This window comes from Sitodiplosis mosellana, unplaced genomic scaffold (genome assembly GCF_009176505.1).
Source record: "Sitodiplosis mosellana isolate CC-2019 unplaced genomic scaffold, AAFC_SMos_1.0 Smas_scaffold_6226, whole genome shotgun sequence".
NCBI lineage: Eukaryota > Metazoa > Arthropoda > Insecta > Diptera > Cecidomyiidae > Sitodiplosis > Sitodiplosis mosellana.
In genome coordinates, this window is record NW_022601467.1 from 15,736,996 (window position 1) to 15,762,373 (window position 25,378).

Sequence of the window (25,378 nt, forward strand, 5' to 3'; positions counted from 1 at the left end):
AAAACTATACGAAGAAAAATTTTTTTTGCTGGCACCGACATTTTCAAGACCAACACACCGATAGCACCGTATATACACTATGAAGAAAATGACTCTGTTAAACAATTACACCAAATCAAGTTTGAAGTCAGTTAATAGAATGACGATACATTAATAACACGTACAATATTTCTCGATCGGCGTGCATTTGTTCGAAGTTTTTTTTCGTCGTTGTATTTCTGTTTTTCGCTTAAAGAACAATAACCAAATCAAATCACATACACAGTGGTTTGACACAACTATACTATATATTAAAAACTTTAAATGTAATAAAGAAGAAATATTATTTCAATCGAAATAACTAAGCATGAAACGACAGGAACCCATCTGAATTGGGTCATCGATCGAAGACAATTTGGATTTCGTTTGCAAATCCACAATCATAGTGCACATCATCAGCTGAGATCAATTCGATTCAGTGAGTTTTGTAACGCATTTTTCATTCGATATAAGTGAGAGAAGAAGAAAAACACACACACACACAAACAATTTTATCTTGAACGAAAAGAGGATTTAACGTCAATTAACTGTGCTAATTGTTGGTCACGATTCAAGTATCTGGATCGATTCCGATAAATTTAAAGAGAAAAAAAAAGAAAAATTTACGTTCGATGTATTATTATCGGTTATTCGATGTGAAGATTTGCTTCAATTTAGAATGATCGGTGATCGGTGATCGTTACTTAGTTGTGTATGATTCACAAAAAGAATACATATTACGGAATGTTGGTTACAAATTAGATGCGGCATTTGGCATCAAAGTGAACGTGGTTGTTTTATTTATTCGATTGTTTTTGTTGTTATTTGTGTCGTGGAATCAGTGGGAAATTCTAAATATAAACAAAATATGCATTGTTATTTGAAATTGTCGCAATTGTTGGCAACCATCGCCAAGTAATAAGACATTATTATGGCATTTGCTGATTCAGTTATTTCACAAAATTATGTCGTAATTTAATTCTTCAGATTGTGTGTTGTATTTGTTTGGGTTGCGAGAGAGCAAAAAAAAAGGAACGCGGAATACAGAACACAGAACATGAAAACAAAACAATGACAGAATAAATGGAATGGGAAGGCAAAAAAGGTCTTCGACAATGTCTTATAAGACGCGATTTTGACGAAAAAGAGAGCGACAGAGACAGAGACAGAGACAGAGATGGAGAGAGAGCGGGAAAAATAAAAAACAAATTCATGTGCATAAAATATAAATACATTTGCACCGAATGTTTATTTGCATAGTCTCACATGGAAAGACACGCTGAGCGAATATATAAGCCACTTGACTTTCATATTTTTGTCGATTCAAATATCTTTGAATTCGATGTTTTATTTTCGTACATCGGAGGCACGTACCGAAAGCATTTATCCATGTGAATGACTAATGAAATACTGAAAAAAGTGTGTGCTGTTGCTTTTTGGTTCAAATATATGAAATGAACACACGGACTGTATGCGCATTTATTACTTACTCTTCTTTATTATTCTGCTTCTTTATTTGTTATTATTGTTATTACTCTTTTTTTTTACTATTCCATACGCTTGTTCGAGCGCTATTTTCGTGTTTCTTTCTTTCTAAATTCATCCATATTTATTTTATATATTGTGTGCTTGTACCGCTAATAGCATCTTATAAGGTAAGTGAGTGAGCGAACAAGCAGGCGCGGGCGCGCCTGCGCGTACACTCACATTGCGCATATTTTACAAACACACACACACACACACACTTCTTGTGGCTGGCTATAGTACGCTCCTATTTGATTTAGAAGAACCACCATCATCATCAACATCACCACTATCAACATGTTCTCAATTTAATCTCAATCGCAGACACTGTTCGAAACGATGAAGTACTTCTTATGAATCTTTGTTGTTGGTTTTTGTCTGCTTTGCTCTCTTCGTCTAATAGTGCCAAAAGAAGAACGGTTTCTGGTGTTTTCTCGCAAATTAAAATCTATTTGGTATAAGATTTCTTACGTTGTTGTTGATGTGTGCATTTGATTTACATGCGGAGGCTTAAATTACTGTTTTTTTTTTAATTCCATAGTGGTGTCGTTCTTCAAAGAATATAACGTGTCTGTCTGTCTATTTAATTTTTCGCTTCTTCTTCATTACTCATCATGATGTGCGCAATTATTTTCAGTAGAATGATGTAATGATCAGAAGAAGGTGAAGTGAGAAGAGCAACGTACCCATAAAACTGTCCCATTATTGGAAGAAGTTGCACTATTGAACTGTCCCATCAAAGAACGAATTCCTGAAATCAGAGTTTATTTCCGTAGTGCGTCAAAGATTTGCCTGTCTGTTTATCACTTACAAACTTATTCGCAATAAATAATAAAGAGGGCGATATCACCACATTAGCACATATCGTAGATAAGCTTCCCTTTCTCCGTCGATGAAGTTTTACGGCCAATGAGCTCGATACATCAACCATCGCTTTTAATGCTAATTCATCAAAATTCAATTTAGTAATGAGGTCAGGTACAGAAATTTACCACTTTTTCGGTTTCCTCAATGCGCGCGCACTACCTTCGCATGAGTGCGCATTTCTGTTTAGTCTGCGTGCGGTTTCAAATCGGTGCATCATGGCTTTTGATTCGAACCACTCGAATTGATTCACATCCAATGCCACAATTTTTTTTTTTCGCTCTACTCTTCAATTGCTACATTTTCGTGACAATCGATTGGAGTGGCGTCCACAAGTATGTGTAAAATCATCAAATCAACTTGCTTAAATTCCATAGAGGGAGAGGGAGAGAGAAAAAGAAAAAAACACACACATACAATTAACAACATTGTAAACAATTGCTGCTTACGAAAGAAAAAAACAAATATTCAACATTTCTTCAACTAGAAAGATTTCAACGAGCACTTTTAAGCGGCAAACACTGTGACAACCATTACAAACCGCTGACGAAGAGATGAAAGTGTAGAATTGTCTTACACATGAGTTCTTTTTTTATATTTTTTTTTCTGTGTTTCATTTTATTTCTCTCGTCTGTTTGCCCATTGTATAGAGTTTGAGGCACACATTTAGAAAGCTGCATTCAACATGGGGTTACGACGACCTGGTGTAACGAAAGACTATGAAGAAATGCCCGGTGCCAATGTACCGATGCCATCGAAACACATTCATCACAGTCATCTTCACAATCAAATCCATTCCAGTAGTCCACATTCGCATCGCAATACTCAAGCCGGCGATCTGAACGTTTGCCAAGACTTGGAAATGTCATCCGTTAGTGTTGTTCCTGATGGTGTGTTCTTTTTGTGACTACTCGCAGTTTTGATTTGTGTATTTTGGCAATTGTTTTTTTTATGTTTGTTTTTTCCACATGATAGATACATACACGGTAACGCAAGCAGTGAATGCACTCGGATTTGGTTGGTTTCAAGTGAAATTGTCATTATGCGTTGGCTTATGTTGGATGGCCGATTCAATGGAAATGACCATATTGAGTGTTCTTGGGCCAGCCCTTCAATGTGACTGGGGCATTACTCGATATCAACAAGCGCTCACCACGACTATTGTCTTCCTCGGAATGATGATGAGCTCAACGTTTTGGGGGCAGCTCAGCGATCGATGCGGTCGAAAACCGGTACGTTTGCATTCAACGAGTGATTTTCAGAAGGAAAAACAAAAACAAATCCGAAAACTCAAATACATATCTACTTTCACAGGCTCTCACACTTTGCGGAATACTGTTGTTCTTATACGGGTCTTTAAGTTCGTTAGCGCCAAGTTTTGCATGGTTACTTTTGTTGAGAGGTCTTGTTGGTTTTGCCATTGGATGTGTACCGCAATCGTAAGCATGATACCTTCACTTTTACCATTTTTACAATTCACTTCTTTCCACTAATTGGGAACTGTTTTTTCTACTCCGCAGCGTTACTTTATATGCAGAATTTCTTCCAACGAAACAACGGGCCAAATGCGTAGTTCTCTTAGATGTAAGTGGATTATTGTTATTACATGTGTTCAAGTTATTCTAAATTTCGCATCTGATTTTTAGTGCTTTTGGGCATTGGGTGCGTGTTTTGAAGTCGCTCTCGCATTGGCAGTTGCACCGACTTGGGGCTGGAGATGGCTGCTGGGATTATCATCAGCACCTTTGTTCATATTCGCCTGCATTACACCCGTAAGAATTGAAAAGAGCTATTCGTATATTTGAAATTCGAATTTCGAATCTATTCAAACAACTCAATTCCATTGTATAACGATAGTAAGAAAAAAACGCTGTAAATCTTTCTAGTGGCTTCCCGAATCAGCACGGTATCACACATCAAGTGGAAAACTTGACAAAGCGTTGTTAACTCTGGAGCAAATCGCAAAAGATAATGGACGACCAATGTTGTTGGGTCGATTAGTTGTCGATGGTCCAACTGGACCGCGTGGCAGTGTAAAAGCTCTTCTAAGTCCAACACTGCGTCGAACCACAGTGCTATTGTGGTTTATTTGGTAAAGAAAAACATTGAAAATTCATGTGGAATTTGTGTCATTAAACCTGGCTTATTTTAGGATGTCGTGTGCATTTTGCTATTATGGCTTGGTGCTTATGTCAACAGAATTGTTTGGTGCTGCAAATATTAACGATATGAACGGAGAACCTGGTGGTTGTCGGCAATTAGCTACAACTGACTACATGGATTTACTATGGACAACATTGGCCGAATTTCCAGGGATTTTTGCGACTATATTTATCATTGAAAAATGCGGCCGCAAGAAAACGATGGCATTCCAATTTCTATTATATGCCGGATGTGTTACCATGCTCACCACAACTGGAGAGTGAGTAAATTTTAGCGTCATCGTGAAATCACATGATTTTAAAATTGAATTCTATGTTTTTGTTTTTTTTTCATTTTGCTTATGTAGAAGTCGAACGGCATTGACAATAATACTCTTCTTGGCACGTGGCGTGATTGCTGGATTGTTTCAAGCAGCTTATGTGTACACACCGGAGGTGTATCCAACCGCATTGCGTTCAGTTGGTGTGGGCGGATGTTCAGCATTGGCGAGATTAGGTGCAATGGCCACACCGTACGTTGCACAGGTTCTACTGCAAACATCTTTATCGAGCGCCGTTACTGTGTACGGCATTTTCGCTGTGTCAGCCTGCATAGCATGTTTGCTCTTACCATACGAAACAAGAGGTTCAGATCTGGCTACATAGTTAGAAGAAATAAACATTCACATTACTCACTATCATCGATCGGTGCTTTCAATTAATTGTGTGATTTGACATTGAATTGCGATTTATCAATTCAAACGAACTAGAATATCAATATTTAACATTTTTCTTTGTACTAATTAATGTAACGTCAAATCGATACGAAAGATTCAATGAAGAAACGGAGAAAAATTTACTATTTTTCTTCTATTCTAAAATTATTCATGAGCATAGGGAACAAGAACAAGAGAGAATTTAAGCGATTTTGATTGTAAATATTTTTTATACATTTATTTCGTATTTATTTTTTTTTTTACTATGTCAAATTTATACTGTTGATATGACTGATTTGCGCTTAAGTACACGAGTCGCCATTCATTCAGAACAAAATTGTCTTTTATTTTGTTTTTTTTTCGCCTGAAAATCTAATTCCAAATTGATGAGATGCTATGGGAAAAAGGTGAAAAGGTAATTTTTGCGTTCAATGTTTTTTTTTCTTGGGACAAATTTAAAATTTATTTCCTGTTTTTCAAATTAAAACTAATATTCAAAGTTATAATCTTTCGTGCATAGTTTTTTTTTCCTTGAAATATAATAATTTTTGACTTCATTTAAAATAAAACGTTTGAAAGAAAATAAAATAAATAAATAATTCCTTTCGAACGAAGCGCCGTTCAGGTTGTTCAAACGTATCAACTTGTGACATTTGTCAATGGCATTTCACATGATTTCATAACCTCAAACTTTTTGTTATCTTTCGTTCAAACGGGTGTTATCGTTTGAATTTGTTTTTAAATTATAAGCGACAAATTAAAATATAGTGAGTTCCACAAACAAAATGTTACGATTATCACAGTTAAAAAATGCAGTTACGTTAATAAGAAAAAATAATGCAAAATATTACGGGTGAGTGCATGTCATAATCCAAATGATTGAACCAATCAAAAAATGTGTTTACAAATAAATGAGCATGCTGAATGAAAACAATTGCATAGTTGTAGTTTTTGGAATTTAAAATATTGACAATCATTTTCAATTGCTACTTTATTCTCAATGTCTCTATCGCATTTCAATACCATAGGACTCAGTTATCATCGATAAACCCACATGAAAAGTATGATGTAATTGTGATTGGAGGCGGACACGCTGGGACCGAAGCATGTTCGGCCGCCGCTCGAATGGGTGCAAAAACCCTGCTATTGACCCATAAATTCAATACAATCGGCGAAATGTCGTGTAATCCATCGTTTGGTGGCATTGGAAAGGGTCATTTGATGCGTGAAATCGATGCATTGGATGGAGTTTGTGCACGTTGCTGTGATATTTCTGGCGTTCAATACAAGGTAAACAAATGAATTGCATTGCATTTAATGACATGCAAATTTATTTTGCATTTATTTTTTTCAGGTATTAAATCGAAGGAAAGGGCCAGCTGTTTGGGGACCACGAGCACAAATCGACCGGAAATTATACAAACAAGCCGTACAGAATGAACTTTTAAACACACCGAATTTAGATATATTTTGCACATCGGTCGAAGATCTGCTGTTAAACGAGACTGATGTCAAAGATGGAGACGCTTCCAAGGCATTGAAGAGATGCCACGGAGTTTTGCTAAAAGATGGCACGAAAATTACGGCGAGAGCTGTAATCATTACTACAGGCACATTTTTGCGAGGCCAAATCAATATTGGACTCGACATTCGGCCGGCAGGAAGAATTGGCGATGAACCAGCCATTGGTCTTGCACAGAGCTTAGAAGCATTGAAATTTCGAATGGGTCGTCTGAAAACGGGAACACCGCCCAGAATTAAGAAAGACACAATTGATTTCTCTAAATTGAGTGAACAACTCGGAGATTCGCCGCCCGTTCCATTTTCTTTTATGAACGATCGGGTTTGGATCGATGCCAAAGATCAGGTAATTTCTTTTTGATGGAACTGAAATGTGGTGTAAAATGATTCCACAATAATTTCTATCCACAAACACGAAAATTGATCAAATTCCACTGCTATTTTCAGTTGCCGTGCCATCTGACATACACACCACCATCGATAAATGAAATTATCACGAAAAATCTCCATGTCAATTATCATGTCACACAAGATGCGAATGGCCCACGGTATTGTCCATCGATTGAATCGAAAATTTTGCGATTCGGCCATAAAACACATCAAATTTGGTTAGAGCCAGAGGGTTTCGATAGTGATTTGATTTATCCGAATGGATTGTCATGCACGCTACCAGAAGAGCTTCAGTGGCAATTAGTTCGATCGTTGCCTGGTCTTGAAAATGCTCAAATAACACGACCAGGATATGGAGTCACATATGATTATGTAGGTTTTTTGCTTCAAGTCGAATCATTTAAGTGTCATATCAATGTCTGAACATTAAAAATTGACAAAAATCTCCATCATTAGGTGGATCCACGTGAAGTATACGCAACATTGGAAACGAAAAAGGTCAATGGTCTGTTTCTAGCTGGTCAGATCAATGGGACGACCGGGTACGAAGAGGCTGCGAGCCAGGGAATTCTTGCCGGTGCCAACGCTGCCGCTGTTGTTGCAAATGAAGAGCCGCTTACATTAAGCCGAACTGAAGCTTACATTGGCGTACTAGTCGATGATTTGACACAGCTCGGAACGACCGAGCCGTACAGAATGTTCACAAGCCGTGCTGAATTCCGATTACTCCTTCGACCAGATAACGCAGATTTTCGGCTCACGGAGAAGGGTTTCAAAATGGGCCTTGTGTCGAAGAAACGATACGAACACATGTGCGAATCAAGAGAGAGGATGGAAAAGGCAATCGCTGGGCTCAAGTCAATTCGGAAAAGTACGACCGAATGGCGCGAACAATTGGGCAATGAGAAAACGCGATCACAAGCATTCAGCAAATCTGCATATGATATGCTTTCATTCACCAGTGACAATGTAGAAGTTCAACAAATTGCAAATCTGCATCCGGAAATATTAGGCTGGGTGAAAGATGATCGGATAGTCTGCGATCGCATCAAGGTTCGTTGAATTGAATTTCAAACAGATAAAATGTGAGTGTTATTTTTATGCTAATAACATCATTTCAGATTGAAGCAATGTACGAGCATGCAATAGAGTTGCAGGCAAAAGCCATAGAAGAGGTGCGTCAGGATGAAGGACTCCTCATTCCAAGTGATATTGACTATTCAGCGTAAGTTTGCATTCGATTTCTTACCGTTTCAAATTATCAAATGTATTTTATTCGATATTATTGATTACAGTGACTCATTAAGCATGTCAGCAGAGGAACGTGAAAAACTAGCGAGGATAGAGCCGCAGACAGTAAGCATTTATACTCATTAAATCGATAACATTTGAAGTAAAATATTAAATGATTTATTTATCAGATTGCAGCAGCAAGCAGAATACAAGGCATAACACCGAGTACCATTGTTCGGCTTTTGAGATATGTTAAGCGAAAAAATCAATACGCTGCAAGCTGTTGATTGTGATTAGCAGAAGCAAATATCAATGTCATTATTTAAAATAATTATTTAATCGCACGTCCAGAGACGTGCATCACGCGAAAGAAAAAAATGTCTAGAGACGTTAATTGGTTGATGATTTTTGTCGATAAGAGAAAAATTTGTGAAATAAATAAGTGGAAAGAAGATTATTTTTAATTTATGTGTATTTTTGGAGAGGTTGATGGTGCTTTATTTAACACATTGCATTTTATTCTGCATTATTTGCATAAGAACGGTCAAGCGAACTGATGTCGCTGGCTCTTCAGTGCCGGTATCCAAAATCCCCAAGAATCTTTCGAATTTCTGTAAAAATCGTTCGGAATCATTTCAATCGTGCAATCGCATTTTGAAAAAAGAGACCACAACATTCAACATATAGAGTCGATTAGATTTTTGATGGAGAAATATTAAACATTTTGAATGTTTATTGAACTTTATGGTTTCTTTTTCCAAAAATTCAATTGATCGTTTGGAATAATTCCGAACGATTTTTGCGAAATTGTGCCGTCGTTGCTAGTATCTCCAGTTCATTTTGATGGGATAGTCGAAAAGCAGTGATAAAGCTCAGAAGTGTGCAAATCGTATTGAATCAAGCGTTGCCGAAGCTGGATTCTAAATCAGTTTTCAGTCTATGAATTGGTCAGATCAATTCAAGCTCAATGCTAACATCTATTTATAAAGATCGTCTAATTTGCTGAATATTTCCGACCAACAAGTGCTATACCATGGAATCTCATGAAAGCCTGAAATTCAAAGAACTTTTTCATTCTCAGATAACTTACAAATACCAAGCTCAATATACTTATGCCTCACATCAATTTCACTTGAAATGTTCCTAAGTCCGTGAAAATTTCATTCATGTAGTTTCTTTTTACAAATAACGAGAAAAAGACATCATTCATAATTGTTTAAATGATTTTACTCTCTTATCTGTGAATGTTTAAAATTGTTTTTTTTTCGAAAAAAAGAAAATTTGCAAGACAAACGCATAATTTATACAAAGAAAAGGAAATTCTTTTTAAATTTTGTGTTGTTGTGATTTTTATCTCCTTGCACATTTAAACTGGATGGGTATGTGATGAAAGTCGGGTCATTTTCTCGCTCGCTTGCCACAGCCATTCGGCATCGTTGTTATTTTTACGAGCTGAAGCAGCCACTTTTTGCATTCGGCAATCGGCAAAATATTGGCCGGTCACTTTGTCCAGTTCGGGATCAACCGCCAGCCGAATAGAAGTTTGTGCACCCGATTTGGCCGTTTTGAAGAAGTAGTACGTAAATGGATCAATGAGTTTTTTAATGTAAGAATGCACCAAGTGTCGACCTAAATCCGTTTTAACGATGCCTGGATGAACGCAGTTCACAGTTACTCCGGTGCCTTTTAAGCGTTTTGCCAACTCTTGCGTAAACAAAATATTGGACAATTTGCTTTGAGAATACGCATTGTACTTATTGTACGATTTTTCGCTGTTCAAATCATTACGATTTATTTCGCCGTATTTATGCGCCAAACTTGAGAGCACAATAATTCGGCTCGGTGCAGATGATTTCAAAATGTCCAACAGTAGATTTGTTAGTAAAAAGTGGCCTGGAACAAATACAAACGAAAATGAAAAATTATCATGTGTCCAATTTACACATAACTAATAAAAGAAATTAATTGATATTCCATAGGCCAAAATTTACCCAAATGATTCACGCCCAATTGCATTTCGAAACCATCTTTTGTTAGCGCCTTTGGCATAGCCATCACACCAGCGTTGTTAATTAGAATGTCCAAACGTTTTTCCTCTTGCAAAAATCTGGTTTTAAAAACGAAGAAACGAAAAAATAATAATAAAATAGAAAATGATGCTAAAACCATCAGAAGCAATCGAAAAGAAAAGAAAAGAATTGATCAGTACTTGGCCACAAATTTCCGAATCGAATCCATTGAAGATAAGTCTAATTCCCGATTGAAAACATTATGATTGCCGGTTTTTGCGATGATTTCTGTTCAAAATTGAATAACAAAACAAAAATCGTCAACAAATGATTTTTTTTCAAGATTTAAGATGCTGAAATATTCTTTAGAGTGAAATTTTTATAATAGTAATTGAAAGATGCGCTTACCCTGACGCGTGATTTCACAGCGCTTATAGTCACGGCATGCCATATGAATGTGTGCACCGCGTCCAGCCAAATCCAGCACCGTTTCTCTGCCGATGCCCGTATTGCAGCCGGTGACTATCACCACTTTTCCATCGATGCGAACGTTGCTGTAGAATTGGCCGCCCTGAATCCATTTTCTGGCGAGAAGTAACAAAAACAATAGACAAAAATTTAGTGTCAATTATAAAAATATTTATTCACACGACTCCTGATGTATTCGAAACATTTTGAAAAGATAATTGGAAAAAGTGTAAAGTTAGAAAAAATGCGATGTGATTTCAATGTGTCAAAACATTTGGAATGCAAACAATCACCGAGTAGAACACAAAGCTGCGATTTCGAGATAACGTATTCACGTAAATTGAAGATGATTGGCACTTTCACACCACTCATTTCGTCTAATCATCCGCTTTTTTCGCTATTTTCTATAAGTCAGCCTTCCAAATCAATTGAACGTGAAGTTCAAAATGATTTCGGTTTATTTGCAATGCAAAATGGGTTTTTTAGTTTTCACTCGTAAAAAAAGCGCATCCATAAAACACGAAACGCTGCCTGAAATCAAAGTCAATCATTGCTATTTTTGGATTGACGAAACCGTATTTTGCAATATCATGGCGGGTTCTTTTGAGATGATCTTGAGGCAGTTTATGAAATTCAATGCACGTACGCACTTGACTTGATCGCATAGTTTTTATATCCATCTCTCATTGGGTAACATTTATGTCGTTTGCCACATCATGACCGTCCATCATCTAAATTTATGGTTGTGTTGATGTGGATTTCGCAACAAAAATCGGAAATATGTAAGAAAGTCTGAGATAGCGGGCAGGCGCGCACACACGCTCGAAATTGGCTATAATGATAGTGTTTAAAATACACTTGCCTGCCTGTCTGCTTGCTTACTTGTTCGAACGCCCGCCCGCCCAATCCATTTATACGCTTGAGCAGCACAAAATTCGATTGTAAAACGAAAGACTTTCTTTATCGACCCTTCACAATACCGCATACAAACCGAACACGTTAATATGATCTCTGCTTTGATCGTGTTTCTTTTTTTATTGCCGAAAGCAAACATTTGGATGCGTAAATGTCGAGAGAGAAAGCTACTTTGTTTTGGACGACAGTATTTGAGTTGGATTTTTATTTTTGATTTTGGATCGTTATATGATCCAATGGGCTATGTCATTGATTTCCTATTAAATCCCATGATTTCAGCAATAACGCAACGAAAACATTCATGTTTGACGTAGTACGCATCTGTATTTATTTTCGGTTTGGAATTTAAAACCGGTAGACGGGTGCTAATTGAACAATTTTTTAGGAAAATGTTAATAGTGATAAATCGGTTTAACACTAAACACGTGTGCATAGAAATATTTAAGACTCTCGAAATGTGTACACACGATTGAGCAAATGGGCAATTTAAAGATTCAAATATTTTGGCGCCTTGTCCCAATGAAAGCTTATCGCATGGGCACTGTGTGCTGTTCAAACGGCAACGAAAATCAAATATTTGATGTGTCCGTCCATCATGCTAGACCATCCAAATTTCAATATACAGGAAATGTAAAAACAAAAATAAAAAATTAAATGGCGCAACATACCTTAAGTAATAGAGTATTGCGAATCCGCCGAGAACAATAACAATTAACCCAAAAGCCCAAATACCGACATTTTCTTCATCTCTTGTTCCAAATTCAGCGTTTGTCTCATGCATCATGAGTGATTGCAATATGCACGAATTGTTTTTTTTTCTTTCTTTTTTTTCTTAAAATGTTTCCTCTTAATTCTGATTGTTTTGAAACGTATTCACTTTTGTGGTGGTATCTCACTCGATAAAATTTCAATTCACGATCAGGGCTTTGTGTGGATGCAAAGTGTGGCACAAGTGCACAGAATAGTAAACCGATTCACTAACCGACTAGGAACCAACTGATCGACCAAATGAAAACAAAACCCACACAAAACTGACACCGCCAATTGGAAGCCACACACATTAATGATAGTGCATTTGTAGCAAACAGAGAAATGAATGAATCGATGAATAGATAAGTTGTTGTTGATGATGATGATGATACGAGTTACCTGGCAAAATTTAAAACTCCACTCAGCTTTGATGTATTCATGTTGGAACGGGCCGAACGCTGATGTACTTGATAAAAATGCGCTGTACGTTGTTTCTCTTTCTCTCCCTACTCCCGAACGTGAGAAACAAACTAATTTATCGTTTCGTTTTGTCGTTGCGTATACGCGGCTTTGTTAAATGTACACAACACACACACACTTGGTTGTATTATTGTTTTAAAGAAAAAAGAAAAGAAAAGAAAAATAAAACTTATATATGCGCTGACTGTTACTGCTGCTACTGCCACTGCTGTATAACTTTCTACATGCGTGTTGAGATTTTTCTGTAAAATTGCTGTAGTTTTATCTCTTTCTCTGCCATGCATTAACTCATCGAATGATTTTTACTTGGTCAAGTTTTATGGTCATGGTTACGACGACGCACACAATCACACACAGACACACCATCAATGATACACACACATTATGCTGATCCGAATCTGATTATCTGAAGTGAAGCATAATCTCATTGGGCACTTCAGCAAAGAGCCACGGAGCACACATAGAACTTGAAATAGCACCAAACACCAACAACTCACCAGCTTGTTCGAAATCACACCGATGAAATTGCTGATGAAAACTCTAACAAAATACGAACCAAATCACTGTTTCTTCGAAAAAAAATTCCAGCAAAACTCGAACTAATCACTAAAATATCGTTGATTACTTGATCCCTGAATCGTTTTAGCTCAATATTTCACTGCCTTATTTGTCTTGTCAATTTCAATGTTAAGACGACGTATTTACGAAGAAAATGTTTCTTCGTATGACTGCGAAGTAGCAATGAGACCAAATTGTGACAACAAGACTATTACATTCCAAATGCTATTCATGCTACGGTGAACGCAGTTTGTTTTGGTGTGACGTTGTATACAAGATTTCTTGTTTTTCTCTTTCTTCTTCGTAGATCGTGGTCTTGTTTTTTTTTCTGCTCCGCAGCAGCTTTCTCACATGTATTTTTAACTTCATTTTTCCGTGTGTGCAATACACACACGTGAATTATATATTCCACCGACACCAGCAAGCCGAAAATTTGAATAGCATCAAAAATGCGTGTGATTTTTTTCCTCTTCAATTTCACATCTATGTGATTTATATTTGATTATTCGAAATACGTCCAAAAAATAATTGCAATTTGCATTCTTCTAATCGTTTGAATATCGACATAGAGATTAATTCGGTTCAATTGGCCACTGCATGGAAACCGGTTCCAATTGATTTTGTCTCTGGTCAAAATGAAAATTCAGACAAAACAGAATAGCAATCATAAACAATAACGACGATCAATTTTTATTTATGGTCTAATTTATTTGAAATGCATTGACAGTATCACCCATAAATTTAATTATTCCGTTTGATTTCAATTAATGCCCCTGACTGATTTATTCAAATCGAAACAATTAAATGTAAATAGAGTACAATCAAAGAGCTAATTACTACAGAATAAATAGCAAAACGTTATTAACGGATGTTAATGTCGTATTTTCAATCGACTTATAAATGGATCAAGTGGTTTTTTTGTTTTCATTCAAAGTGAAGCCAAATGGTGGTTTCAGAGCAATACAACACGTTATTTTAAAAAATTATTCTTATCAGGTAGGCTTATGAATCTACGATGATTTTTTTTAAAAATTTAAAATTATTCGGCAAATCGCAGAGCGTTTCGCCGGTGATCTCTTCACTTTTTTTCCATAGCCATTCGGCGATATTGCGATTGTTAACATTTGCTCCGGGTTGCCCAATTTGACAATCTCTATATAACAATAGTTAGTGATAATCAGAAGAGAAATTGGATTTAGGAGAAGGGTCAAAAAGAGAACAGATTGAAATTGTGTAGAAATTTCACTTACGATAGATAAATTCCGCTGAGATTCTGAACACTGATATCGATGGCGGCAAAAATGATTGTATCGGCGCATGCACGATCCGATTTGCAAAGAATGTTCGACAAGAATTTTGCCAATAGCCTGAAGTCAATGCAAATTCAATTGAAAACTGCAACTTTAAAAATGTTCACAGTTAACTTACTTTGGCTGAAACCAAGTGGATTCAGATGATTGACGGTCTATAACACTGGTCAACGATATACCGGGATGAATACAATTGCAGGTGATGCCCGTATTCTCGATGCGTTCGGTAAGGGCAAGTGTAAAAAAGACGTTGGCAAGTGTGCTTCGTGCATAAGCCATAAATCCACAGAACTGCCGTTGATTTAATAAATCGGTTGGATCGATTTCGACGCATCGATGCACCCAATTCGTAACATTAATCACTCGAGTCGGTACTGTCTGTGACATGCGCTTGATCAACAACAAGGTCAATAGGAAATGGCCAAAATAATTGATGGCAATATTCTTTTCGATATGATTTTCGGTTAGTCGTCGTTTCATGTGAAATACATTCGCATTGTTGATTAAAATATCAAGCCGTGACCCGGAATTGAGAAATTCATCGGCAAAGCTGCGTATTGATTTAAATGAACTCAAATCGAGGTGCATACACTTCACATTTGTATTGCCCGTCTTTTTAATAATTTCATCTTGTGTTTGCAATCCACTTTTCATATCGTAACACGCCATTATGACATGCAATCCACGTTTGGCCAAACCATATGCCACTTCTTTGCCAATACCCTTGCTAGCACCCGTCACAATTGCAACTTTATCAGGTGACTCAGCATCTTTGGTATAGCGTTCACCACGAATCCAATATCGATACGTATAATAAATGAGTGAACATCCCAGAAAACATACACTAAATCGAGTTAACAACGTTAAAAACTTTAAATTATAAATTGTATCCATTTTTCTACGGAATTGCTCACTAAAAATTATAATACACAAAATTCAAACTGAACGTCGCAGAGTTCTCGTAAATGGGCTTCGATATTAATTAGTCTAATGAATTAAATTGGTTATATTTCATAGCGTTTGTTGTCGTTTCGATGGCTCAAACTGAAGTGATTTGTTATCGATAACGGAATGCATTGAAGACGCATTTTGAATGCCATTAAAAGAAGAAAAAAAAATAGACAAGTCATTTGCTTACCTCAACACCTAATTTTTGTTCCGATAAAAAAAAAGAAAACACATTTAAAAGGAAAACGACAATTTTTCGTTGTTCAATGAATGCAAAATTAAATCGAGCTAGACAACGATGACTCCCCTATATGAAATACAAATCGTAGTTCAATGCTTTATTGCTAAAAAATCTAATTCAAATCGCTTTTATGGCACGCTAATTTGAATAAAGTAGTATTATTTCTTGATTCTGTGAGCTCACTCACAGCTATATAGGTGTGTCATGGCTTCTCATTCTTACGATGATATTGAGTTGTTATTGACATTTTTTTGTTCTCCTGCCACCGTCTTCGTGTTATTAAGTTCTTTGAATTATTTAAAAAAATGGAATGCAATTACCTGTATTTTCGCGAGTGCATGACAAATAAAACAAATAGACGGTTTAATATTCAGCCCTGTGACGAAGTATTTTATATGCTGACGAAATGACCAATCGAAAAAATTGTGAACTAGTTTTAATAACCCTTCCGATTCTTGGTTATTGTTTATTTGTTGGATTGCGTTCGTGGAAAGTACACGATCACATGCTAGGGGAAGGGATTTATTTCAAGAAAATAAATTAAATTGCTCGATTTTGAAAGATGAAACGGAACAAATGGATTGAACTTTATTTCTTGCACATTGAAATCTATAATTGAAATCTCAAAAGTGTGACATTCTCTGCGAACATACATCCTGCAGCAACAGCAGCTTTTTTGTATATTATATTAATTTTTATTCCAGCAAGCCAGTTGTTGTGACTTATGAACTTTCCGTTAAATTTTTTAAATAAAACAAATCCATTTGTAGTTTATGGTATTGATCGATTAAATTGTGATACATCTTCGATTCACAATCCATGCGCCAGTGTAGTCGATCCAAATTGTTTTTCAAATCGATTTCCATGCGCTGAAAGCGCTTAAGCTCCTTGGACAGCTCACTCTAACTCAATGCGTGTAAAAGAGGGAAAACAATTATGAATTGAATTTTTGAATTTTTTTGGCGGGCCATCACTGACGGCAAAAGTTTGTGCGTCGACAAATGTGCGTAATTTAATTGGATAGCTATAAAAATACCTTTGTGATGCAATTGTAATCGATGATCAAATCTCGCATATGAATGTTGCAATCCTTACGACATGAACGTAACGTCTTCAATGACTGCGATAGACTCTTGAGCTTGTCTTTTGCCTCAGCAACCTGTATCGATTTCAATTAGCATAACTTGTAAGACATGGTTTTTCAATCAAGTCTGAAACTAAATAATAATGTGGAATCTCATGAACCTGAGTTCTCAGCGTTTCATTGAATTGTTGTTGCTTCTCGATCGATTCATCGTAATCGGACGTAGGATTTTTCTGTTCTTGTTCGACAATCATCTGCAAATGTTCCAATTGCTTCGTTAGCTCACTATATTCCATCTCTGCTTGGTTTCTACACATGTCGAACAATAGAAAACATTACAATTTTGAATAACAACATCATTCCACAATATAATTAAAAAAAAACAAATCGAATTCACTAACTTATAATTCTCTTGTTCCACTGAGCTCATTTTGAGCATTCCCAAAACGTTGTCGTCTGGTGGCTTAACTTCCGACTTGTTTACATTGCTCGTGGTGGTTTTGGTGGCAGCTTTAGATTTAGCAGCCATTGATTTAGCCGCCGATTGTCGATCATGATTGTTAGATGTACTATCAAAATCATTGGCACTGCTGCTCAGTTCAAAGTTCGAGGCGCGTACACTGCGATTACCCTTCCTCACCCCGATATCAGGTAAACTGTCGCGTTGCTTGGATCGCATTGATTGTTCCTTCAAACGGCGATTAGACTCGGACGTCGTCGGCGGTGCTGATGTTATTGATGTGGACGACGTCTCAATATTTCTTGACTGAGACTTTCGCAACGAACGCTTTTCAACTAACGATGCTGATGACATTGTACTTGCGAATTTCGTTCAATTTACGATTTCAGGCAATCAACAAAAAAACATACAAATATACACAAAAAAAACTCTTTTATGCCTGTGCACCAATCAATGGAAATGTTACAACAAAACTGAAAATTAGAGTTCATGTCAGTCATGGAAAATGAATCCCGTTCTATGTACTCACATACCCCACACACACTCGATAGATGGATGGATGGCACAATATGGTTTTTGCTACAACGATAAAAATCGATTTCCGTGCATAAATCGGAATGGAATTTATTACAGGCCCCTCCGTATGAAAGTGTATCCTTGATATCGCATACTCACTATCGTCGATGAAATTATTATCCAACTTTTGGCTGTATAGTAATTCAACGCGCATTTTTTTTTGTATAGGAATTTTTGGTGCTGTTGTGGCATTAGTAAATAATGTGAAATAATTCCGAAATATGGATAAAACAGAGTGGGAATTGACATGACAACTGCAAATTCATTGTGATTAGCGTAATATATGCAAATCACTCTTTCATATCTTCCATTTCGATCAATCAATTGTTGCTCACCATAGTGATAATTTAGTTGATACAATTTTTGCACGAAATCAATACCTAATCGAAAATAATTGTTTCTCTCATTGAAGCAACCTACGTGTTTGGCTTTCTTCCATCGCATGTTTTCATAGAAATGTTTGGATTTAATTATTTGAATTCCGCTCAAGTGACAAGGTCTTTCAAGATTCCAAAAATATCGCAAATTTTCTAGAACTAGATTAAAATATGTTTATCGACTAAACAAGATTACAAAGAAACCAAACTGGTTCATCAATGGCAATGCATTGTAAAAAGGAACAAAAATTTCTGGTTCAGGTAATCGCCGACAAAAAGAAGACAGTTTGAAGTCAAAAACGCCCCAAAAAATAATTCGTTTAATCAAGTTTTTTTTATTCATATCGTCGTATTTAATTCGATTAGGATATCTAATCGAAGAATAGACACCATTTCCTTACGAACATATTTTTCTTATCAAATTTAGTACAAAAAAAAAACCAGAAAACAAACAGCCTGCATTATGCTAATGTTGCTTGCATTAAACAAACCGCGTCACTCAACTTACTTATTTCCAGTACAATTGCTTATTCACTAAAATATACAAAAGCATTGTTCAATGGTTCAATAATAGATACATCTAGTTAGTTTGGTTTGGATAGGGAACCCAAACGAAAACGATTATTTAAATTCGTAAACCTACTGCTTAAACTGCTGGGAGGAAGTTCTTTGGATGCTTGTGATGGATCGCTTGATGATGTGCTGGCTTCGTCAACGCTTGATAGAGTCGGCACTTTGTTGAGTCGTAATGGGCGTAGTTCGGATTTTTTCGCATGATGCTGGATCAGTCGGGGTTTTTTCAGAATGGAGTAAGTTTCACTCTTTTCATCGTTGACGGGTGACAATTTATGTAAATCGGCCGATTTGGTTCGCTTGAGAAGTGGTGACAAACCTGCAATGCTACTGGCTTTGACACACATCGATGGCGATACATTACGTGTCGTTTCAAGTTTTGCCACCTTTCTCGGCAATGACAAGTGTTCACCAAATTTCCTTTTGGCTGACTGTTGTTCGGTTGGCGATTTATTCTCGATAGCATTGTCGATGATGTTCAGACGATCACTTGAATCATTCTTATTTTCTCTGTTGCTTTCCAATTGAAATAGTTTGCTCTCCAAAATGGAGCACTTTTCCTCTAGTTTCCTATGGTCGGAATAGGAAAACAAACAAATGAGAACATCGCCATTGTGTTGATCTATTCGAACAGATGCCACCTAAGTCTGTAAAATACTTACGATTTTTCATCTTTGCACAATTTCAACTGTTTCGACAACTCTTCGGCGTTGGATCGGACTTGTGCACGTTTAGCGTTACAATTACGTAATTCTCGTTTTAATGTGGTCACCATTGTGGCCAGTTCAGTCATAGTTCGACTTTCTTTAAGTAGTTCTTCAGTCTCTTGTTGAGAGCCAGTGATTAGATGTTGCACTAGTTCCGCTGTCTTATTTTTCTCGTTTGCCTCTTTCAATTTCTCTCTCAGGTGGTCGATTTCATTCACACGAGATTTTAATGCTCTGATCTACGATCAACATAAGATGAGAACGAAAATTAGTATGGCTAATTAGAGGAAAAGTAGCTCAATCAAAATGCTTTGCTTACCTGATCATTGTATTGGTTAGTGATAACTTTACTTTGTTCTAATTTATGTTCTAAAGTGAGTATCAATTCTCGAGTTTTCATTTGTCCCGTGTTGAGTTTTCTATTTTCTTCTTGCAGCCGATTGAGTGCGTCTTCCTTCGATTTTATCGCACCGTCCTTTTCGATCAGTCGAAATTTCAAGTTGTCATTTTCATTTTGTAAACCGACTAAATCTGGTGGACCGTCGACGTTCTCATCATATGTACTGTCAACGATATTTACAAACAAACGAATCACTGTCGCCGATGTCGTCTTGCTGCGACATTCTGGGCACGTATTCTTCCTAAACAATGATTGGCAAATGTTAGAATAAAATATTCCTTTTGATCAGCAGATGAAATCGTTTTGATTACCTTTCGAGCCACTTTGCTAAGCACTCGTTGTGAAAGACATGACCGCATCGTGTTACATGTAAATTATGTGCATCAGGCCCACGAAAAAGTTCCGCACAAATTGAACAACTGATATTCATTGTGTGGCAATGTAAAATGGTTCTGTTGCACAATCAGCTGGCCTACGATCCATAGATTGTTTTTCTGTACTTTTGTTTGGTCCTGCCGTACGAATATTTTACCTCCAAAACGTGAAGTGTCATTTGCAGCAACCGATGATTTGTTTTGAAAATTGACAATATACCACGGGCACACGCAGTTTTATAGCAGAATATGTGTTACCCGATTGCAATAAAAAATAAAACCAAGTAAAAACCAACTTTCAACTTTCGTTCCTATTTATTTGTTTGTCGCTTATTTTCATTTTAATTCGCATTTTCGGTTCGTTATCTATTGAATAATGTTTTGTAAATTGCCATCATTTGATGAAAATATCAATGGAATTATTCATTTTTAACGAGATTTATGAATACATAGATGATTGTTGATGGTAACAAAATCCAAATCGGTATCATTACGGTGTAGATTGATAGATTCATGTGTGGATATTCAATTTTCAAGCATATACAAATTTCGGCCGCAATTTTCAGCAGAACAACAGCAAAGTTCCTGAAATAAAAACGAACAAAAAACAATTGAACATTTGAACGAGTTAAAATTGGATGGACATCAAAACCATGGTGTTGAAAGTGACACCACTTACCATTGATAGAAATGAATGAGTTCTTTGAGCCGTTCCAAAAATCGCCATTTCGTTACAATTTTTATAATCACATAAATCAATAGAATCGCATCGAATATCCACAGCGGTATGAAAACGATGAAATAATTCCACTGCGTTCGATTCTCCAGTCGCAGACACAGGCAAATGCAAAACACTAGTATTATAAACCATGTAAACAGCGCTCGATGAACCAAAGTCATATTCTTTTATTTGGATGGTTTGATTTTATTTGCGTTCGAAATTGACTAAACCATTTTTAATTGTGATTCGACGAACCAAAAAGTCCGAAAAATCCACAAAATTGACTTGAGGTATGCCAGCGAGCTGTGTACGGTTCTGTAAACAAAACAATCTACATCTCTTTGCCAATATGCGTTTGACATTTCGAAACTGCTATAAAAGTGTTGATTGAAAGGTGGAATGTCGAAACGTCATTCACTGATATTCGTGGTGTTATTCGTTTGAGTTTCATTGGTTGGCGTAAAAAACATTTTAAGAAATAATAAAAAACTTTCGGGCATTTCAGAACCGTCTTTAAAAAAAAGTAAGAAAAGATTATTGGAACATCATGTCTTTGGTTGCATACGCTGCCAGCAGTGATGACGATAGTGATTGTGAAAGCACAGAGGAAATCAACAACGTAGAACGTGTGAAAACAAGCCATGGTTCGACGTCGAATCAACAAAAAAATGGTCAACAAACAAGTAAATCGCTAAATCTACCTCAACCGAAGCATTCAACCAACAACAAAGATGATGATAATGATGATGACGACGAAACAGAGGATTTCAAGTTGAATCTTCCAGCACCGAAAAAATCACGGGCGATAATAATCGAAGAGAAAGATGACGAATTCCTGCATAAAAAAGTGCAACCATCGCTCGTGGAAAAGCCAAACAAACAAAAACCAGGCGCTCGACAACCTGTTAAAATTACCATACCATCATTAGCCGATCTGGGTGATGATGCTCCAAAAGGAAAGCTTGTATCAGTTGGACCGAATCCATCGAAACCAAATAGCTTACTCGGAATGCTGCCACCACCGAAATTTCATGCTGGTTTTGGCAAACCAAAAGAGAAGCCCGATTCATCCACGTCCAGCATATCAACAAAACCGTCTATAACCAAAACTACTTCATTAGTTCCACACACAGTTGCCAATCGAATGAAGGAAGCGGCCACAAAACCGAAACCAAAATCAACGGCAACGGTGGTCAAAAAGTCTAGTTTAGGATTAAATTACAATAACAGTGACGACAGTGACAACGACGACGATGAAGGTGGTGATTTCTTCTCGCTAAACACCGAAGAAAAATTGCCCGAAGTTAGTGCATCGGAAATAAATGCCATGGTTGCGAAGAAAGCCACACAAATGGCGAAATTTTCGAAAAACTTACACGAAACCGAACAAAATGTCATGGAAGTCGATGAATATGCTGGACAAGCATCGTCATCGCATGTTTCCCATCGAGATGAGATCAATATCGAGGCTCTGATTGGTGCTCGAGCCGCGAAGAGATCAAGAAAGGAAGACATTCAGTTCATTGATATATCACAGGATCAAGTGACATCAAACGAAGAATGGCAACGAAGTCAACTACAAGGCGAAACACAGTATCAACCGACAGGACGGTTGGTTACTGGCGATCCCGGTGCGGGAACGAAGAAAAAACATCAAATCACCTATTTGGCGTATCAGGCAAAGGCAAACGAAGCAGAACTACAAGCCATGTGGGCCACGAATCGACAATCACGGCGACAAACACAAAGCAAATACGGATTTTAAAATACATTTTCTGCTCTGTTCTCACTTTCGTTTCATAACCATTAAGACAATTTCATATTAAACAAATAAATCAGCTTGATGATACTATTCAGAAGATCTGTCATTTTATTTTTTTGAGTTGATTATTTGCTACGTAAAAATATACCATACAGGCACACATAGAGACACAAAATGTAAACAGAGCAAAGGCGAAAAACACATCGGGAGAAAAATGTACGTCAGTCGGCTAAGGCGAAAATGTGCTGAAAAGCAACATGAAAAACACACTGTCTTATCAATATTCATGAATGCTCTCTTGTTGTTGTGTGCCCATAGGCGAAGGAGCGCGCGATAAAACGTCACATTCGATCTTTATTATTGTGAGTCGAATTTTTGTATAGTTGTAATGTCACACGCATTTTAAATCGACTTGTTTTTATTTGAAATAATTTTTAAGTTTTAGTGTGAGAATTTGACGTGAAATTTCAATCGTTTTCACATTGAAATAATTTAGTGACGGGTTTGGTTTTACTTTGAAAGCTAATAACGCATTGAGTGAATCTCGTAAAAGAAATAAAGATTTGTTTTTCTAGTCCAATTGGTGCAAGATTATTTTGTTACAATGTATACGGCAACACAAAAGTCATTATCACTATTTAAGTCAATGTTTGGAGGTCTGGGGGCAAGCAATAGCGTTCGTCTAAGCTCTCACTTTGTATACCAGGCCGATGGGAAGGCTCCCGTTGATGGACCAACCACAAAACTAAATATGTTCCAAGCAATTAACAATGCTATGGATATTGCCTTGAAGGAGGATGACTCGGCAGTTATTTTTGGGGAAGATGTGGGTTTTGGTGGTGTGTTTCGATGTTCATTAAATTTACAAGTAAGCCGGCTGCGATGTCCACGTTGCCACAAATTGTCAAAATCATGATCTTTTTCCTATTTGATGGCATAAACATGGATTTGTTTTGTTCTTTTTCTAGAAAAAATATGGTAAGGATCGTGTATTTAATACGCCATTGTGCGAACAAGGAATCGTTGGTTTTGGAATTGGGATTGCAAATACTGGTGCAACGGCCATAGCCGAAATTCAGTTTGCTGATTATATTATGCCGGCATTCGATCAGATTGTAAACGAAGCGGCAAAATATCGTTATCGCAGTGGAAATTTATTTGATTGTGGATCACTAACAATTCGAGCTCCGTGCGGTGCTGTTGGTCACGGTGCTCTTTATCATTCACAAAGTCCCGAAGCTTATTTTGCCCACACACCTGGCTTGAAAATCGTCGTTCCCCGCGGTCCAAACAAAGCCAAAGGCCTTCTTTTAGCTTGCATAAAGGATAAGGTAAATGGACAATGAGATCTGAAGATCAATCTAAACGAAAAAAATTTTATTTGATTACATTGCTTCGATTTTGATTCACATTTTGCTTCTCTAAGGATCCGTGCATAATATTCGAACCAAAAACATTGTATCGAGCTGCAGTCGAAGAAGTACCTGATAAATCATTTGAGTGTCCAATTGGAAAAGCGGATATTTTACGAAGTGGCAAAGATGTGACGCTCATCGGCTGGGGAACACAAGTGCATGTACTTAAAGAAGTGGCCGAAATGGCAAAAAAGGAACTTGATATTGATTGTGAAGTGATCGATTTGGTGTCAATATTACCATGGGACAAAGACACTGTTTGCAATGTGAGTCATTTGAAAACCAATTTCAATCCAAATAACATGCGCTAAAAATTGATTCAATTTCTTTTCCACAGTCAGCTAAAAAGACTGGTCGCATTATTGTGGCCCATGAAGCTCCGCTTACTAACGGTTTCGGTGCAGAATTAGCAGCTACAATTCAAGTAAGTACATCGAATCGTATATTAAGATAGAATCTCTCTACACTGCCTATTCTTTCAATTTTAGGAGGATTGTTTCCTATACTTGGAAGCGCCAGTACAACGTGTAACCGGTTGGGATACACCATTCCCGCATGTTCACGAACCATTCTATTTACCAACCAAATATCGATGTCTATCCGCAATCAAAAAACTAATAAACTACTAAGCAATTTGTTGAGTTGCATGCGAAAACCAAAGAAATGTTGTTGAAACACAAGATGTACGAACAAAAATTGTTATGACTGCCAACCCATTGAATGGATGCATTTTATTTATCATGGAAAAATAAACGATTTCTTTTACTACGAAAAACAAGTTTATCAAAACAAATTCTATTACGAAGTGAATGTGGTGGAGTACAATGAGCGCAGGGCTGTAAC

The 25,378-nt window shown here is 36.9% G+C and overlaps 8 protein-coding genes and 1 long non-coding RNA gene across 12 annotated transcripts; 4 read left to right on the plus strand and 5 right to left on the minus strand.

Moving 5' to 3' along the window:
* Positions 1–101: 101 nt before the first annotated feature.
* On the plus strand, positions 102–5,600 carry LOC129578203 (synaptic vesicle 2-related protein). Of its 2 annotated transcripts, none has more exons than XM_055466401.1 (9): positions 102–457; positions 3,057–3,296; positions 3,382–3,638; positions 3,721–3,845; positions 3,927–3,990; positions 4,053–4,178; positions 4,293–4,498; positions 4,559–4,828; positions 4,916–5,600. In XM_055466401.1, exons 2-9 carry the CDS (start codon positions 3,092–3,094, stop codon positions 5,211–5,213), a joined length of 1,551 nt encoding a protein of 516 aa, XP_055322376.1. In that variant the 5' UTR covers positions 102–457; positions 3,057–3,091; the 3' UTR covers positions 5,214–5,600. The 2 variants fall into 2 exon arrangements, with proteins under 2 accessions (XP_055322376.1, XP_055322378.1); XM_055466403.1 differs by lacking the exon at positions 102–457 and adding an exon at positions 513–2,515.
* Positions 5,601–5,923: 323 nt separating this feature from the next.
* LOC129578202 (protein MTO1 homolog, mitochondrial) lies at positions 5,924–8,871 on the plus strand. The gene is made up of 8 exons (XM_055466400.1): positions 5,924–6,116; positions 6,292–6,553; positions 6,618–7,130; positions 7,232–7,546; positions 7,631–8,227; positions 8,296–8,399; positions 8,470–8,530; positions 8,596–8,871. The coding sequence occupies exons 1-8, from the start codon at positions 6,049–6,051 to the stop codon at positions 8,692–8,694; spliced, it is 2,019 nt and encodes a 672-aa protein (XP_055322375.1). The 5' UTR covers positions 5,924–6,048; the 3' UTR covers positions 8,695–8,871.
* Positions 8,872–9,616: 745 nt separating this feature from the next.
* On the minus strand, positions 9,617–15,951 carry LOC129579481 (uncharacterized). The gene is made up of 9 exons (XM_055469591.1): positions 15,016–15,951; positions 14,838–14,954; positions 14,602–14,740; positions 13,215–13,331; positions 12,949–13,055; positions 10,825–11,000; positions 10,617–10,704; positions 10,399–10,514; positions 9,617–10,300 (listed from the first exon to the last, which is right to left on the minus strand). Exons 1-9 carry the CDS (start codon positions 15,789–15,791, stop codon positions 9,774–9,776), a joined length of 2,163 nt encoding a protein of 720 aa, XP_055325566.1. The 5' UTR covers positions 15,792–15,951; the 3' UTR covers positions 9,617–9,773.
* Positions 11,910–12,563, minus strand: LOC129578204 (uncharacterized). The gene is made up of 2 exons (XR_008689080.1): positions 12,468–12,563; positions 11,910–12,397 (listed from the first exon to the last, which is right to left on the minus strand). It is a non-coding gene; the product is annotated as an uncharacterized LOC129578204 (long non-coding RNA).
* Positions 15,952–16,658: 707 nt separating the features above from the next.
* Positions 16,659–18,076, minus strand: LOC129578210 (uncharacterized). Of its 2 annotated transcripts, none has more exons than XM_055466423.1 (4): positions 17,572–18,069; positions 17,332–17,479; positions 17,123–17,245; positions 16,659–16,988 (listed from the first exon to the last, which is right to left on the minus strand). In XM_055466423.1, exons 1-4 carry the CDS (start codon positions 17,982–17,984, stop codon positions 16,809–16,811), a joined length of 864 nt encoding a protein of 287 aa, XP_055322398.1. In that variant the 5' UTR covers positions 17,985–18,069; the 3' UTR covers positions 16,659–16,808. The 2 variants fall into 2 exon arrangements, with proteins under 2 accessions (XP_055322398.1, XP_055322399.1); XM_055466424.1 differs by having other exon boundaries at positions 16,876–16,992; positions 17,572–18,076.
* An 822-nt stretch (positions 18,077–18,898) lies between these two features.
* On the minus strand, positions 18,899–20,830 carry LOC129578207 (E3 ubiquitin-protein ligase TRAIP-like). 2 transcript variants are annotated; one of them, XM_055466419.1, is made up of 5 exons: positions 20,575–20,824; positions 20,183–20,504; positions 19,819–20,102; positions 19,227–19,726; positions 18,899–19,117 (listed from the first exon to the last, which is right to left on the minus strand). In XM_055466419.1, the coding sequence occupies exons 1-5, from the start codon at positions 20,691–20,693 to the stop codon at positions 19,092–19,094; spliced, it is 1,251 nt and encodes a 416-aa protein (XP_055322394.1). In that variant the 5' UTR covers positions 20,694–20,824; the 3' UTR covers positions 18,899–19,091. The 2 variants fall into 2 exon arrangements, with proteins under 2 accessions (XP_055322394.1, XP_055322393.1); XM_055466418.1 differs by having other exon boundaries at positions 18,899–19,726; positions 20,575–20,830.
* A 98-nt stretch (positions 20,831–20,928) lies between these two features.
* On the minus strand, positions 20,929–21,688 carry LOC129578212 (transmembrane protein 60). Its single transcript, XM_055466427.1, has 2 exons — positions 21,317–21,688; positions 20,929–21,222 (listed from the first exon to the last, which is right to left on the minus strand). The coding sequence occupies exons 1-2, from the start codon at positions 21,535–21,537 to the stop codon at positions 21,057–21,059; spliced, it is 387 nt and encodes a 128-aa protein (XP_055322402.1). The 5' UTR covers positions 21,538–21,688; the 3' UTR covers positions 20,929–21,056.
* A 57-nt stretch (positions 21,689–21,745) lies between these two features.
* On the plus strand, positions 21,746–23,217 carry LOC129578208 (proline-rich protein PRCC). Its single transcript, XM_055466420.1, has one exon. The coding sequence runs from the start codon at positions 21,906–21,908 to the stop codon at positions 23,121–23,123; it is 1,218 nt and encodes a 405-aa protein (XP_055322395.1). The 5' UTR covers positions 21,746–21,905; the 3' UTR covers positions 23,124–23,217.
* Positions 23,218–23,342: 125 nt separating this feature from the next.
* On the plus strand, positions 23,343–25,310 carry LOC129578209 (2-oxoisovalerate dehydrogenase subunit beta, mitochondrial). The gene is made up of 6 exons (XM_055466422.1): positions 23,343–23,482; positions 23,696–23,988; positions 24,089–24,451; positions 24,547–24,801; positions 24,873–24,959; positions 25,024–25,310. The coding sequence occupies exons 2-6, from the start codon at positions 23,725–23,727 to the stop codon at positions 25,162–25,164; spliced, it is 1,110 nt and encodes a 369-aa protein (XP_055322397.1). The 5' UTR covers positions 23,343–23,482; positions 23,696–23,724; the 3' UTR covers positions 25,165–25,310.
* The last annotated feature ends 68 nt before the right edge of the window (positions 25,311–25,378 follow it).

Coding starts and splice junctions, on each gene's coding strand:
- LOC129578209 (XM_055466422.1), top strand. CDS start 23,725: ATGTATACGGCAACACAAAAGTCATTATCACTATTTAAGTCAATGTTT. Junction 23,989..24,088: donor GATGTTCATTAAATTTACAA/GTAAGCCGGCTG, acceptor TTCTTTTTCTAG/AAAAAATATGGTAAGGATCG. Junction 24,452..24,546: donor TAGCTTGCATAAAGGATAAG/GTAAATGGACAA, acceptor TGCTTCTCTAAG/GATCCGTGCATAATATTCGA.
- LOC129579481 (XM_055469591.1), bottom strand. CDS start 15,791: ATGGATACAATTTATAATTTAAAGTTTTTAACGTTGTTAACTCGATTT. Junction 10,705..10,824: donor CTGTGAAATCACGCGTCAGG/GTAAGCGCATCT, acceptor AATTTTGAACAG/AAATCATCGCAAAAACCGGC. Junction 10,301..10,398: donor ATTGGGCGTGAATCATTTGG/GTAAATTTTGGC, acceptor TATTTGTTCCAG/GCCACTTTTTACTAACAAAT.
- LOC129578208 (XM_055466420.1), top strand. CDS start 21,906: ATGTCTTTGGTTGCATACGCTGCCAGCAGTGATGACGATAGTGATTGT.
- LOC129578210 (XM_055466423.1), bottom strand. CDS start 17,984: ATGTCATCAGCATCGTTAGTTGAAAAGCGTTCGTTGCGAAAGTCTCAG. Junction 17,480..17,571: donor GTGGAACAAGAGAATTATAA/GTTAGTGAATTC, acceptor CGACATGTGTAG/AAACCAAGCAGAGATGGAAT. Junction 16,989..17,122: donor ATTACAATTGCATCACAAAG/GTATTTTTATAG, acceptor GCATTGAGTTAG/AGTGAGCTGTCCAAGGAGCT.
- LOC129578203 (XM_055466401.1), top strand. CDS start 3,092: ATGGGGTTACGACGACCTGGTGTAACGAAAGACTATGAAGAAATGCCC. Junction 3,297..3,381: donor CGTTAGTGTTGTTCCTGATG/GTGTGTTCTTTT, acceptor TCCACATGATAG/ATACATACACGGTAACGCAA. Junction 3,991..4,052: donor AATGCGTAGTTCTCTTAGAT/GTAAGTGGATTA, acceptor TCTGATTTTTAG/TGCTTTTGGGCATTGGGTGC.
- LOC129578212 (XM_055466427.1), bottom strand. CDS start 21,537: ATGACTTTGGTTCATCGAGCGCTGTTTACATGGTTTATAATACTAGTG. Junction 21,223..21,316: donor CTCATTCATTTCTATCAATG/GTAAGTGGTGTC, acceptor TTTTTATTTCAG/GAACTTTGCTGTTGTTCTGC.
- LOC129578207 (XM_055466418.1), bottom strand. CDS start 20,693: ATGAATATCAGTTGTTCAATTTGTGCGGAACTTTTTCGTGGGCCTGAT. Junction 20,505..20,574: donor TTAGCAAAGTGGCTCGAAAG/GTAATCAAAACG, acceptor ATCATTGTTTAG/GAAGAATACGTGCCCAGAAT. Junction 19,727..19,818: donor TTGTGCAAAGATGAAAAATC/GTAAGTATTTTA, acceptor TTCCGACCATAG/GAAACTAGAGGAAAAGTGCT.
- LOC129578202 (XM_055466400.1), top strand. CDS start 6,049: ATGTTACGATTATCACAGTTAAAAAATGCAGTTACGTTAATAAGAAAA. Junction 7,131..7,231: donor GGATCGATGCCAAAGATCAG/GTAATTTCTTTT, acceptor TGCTATTTTCAG/TTGCCGTGCCATCTGACATA. Junction 7,547..7,630: donor ATGGAGTCACATATGATTAT/GTAGGTTTTTTG, acceptor CTCCATCATTAG/GTGGATCCACGTGAAGTATA.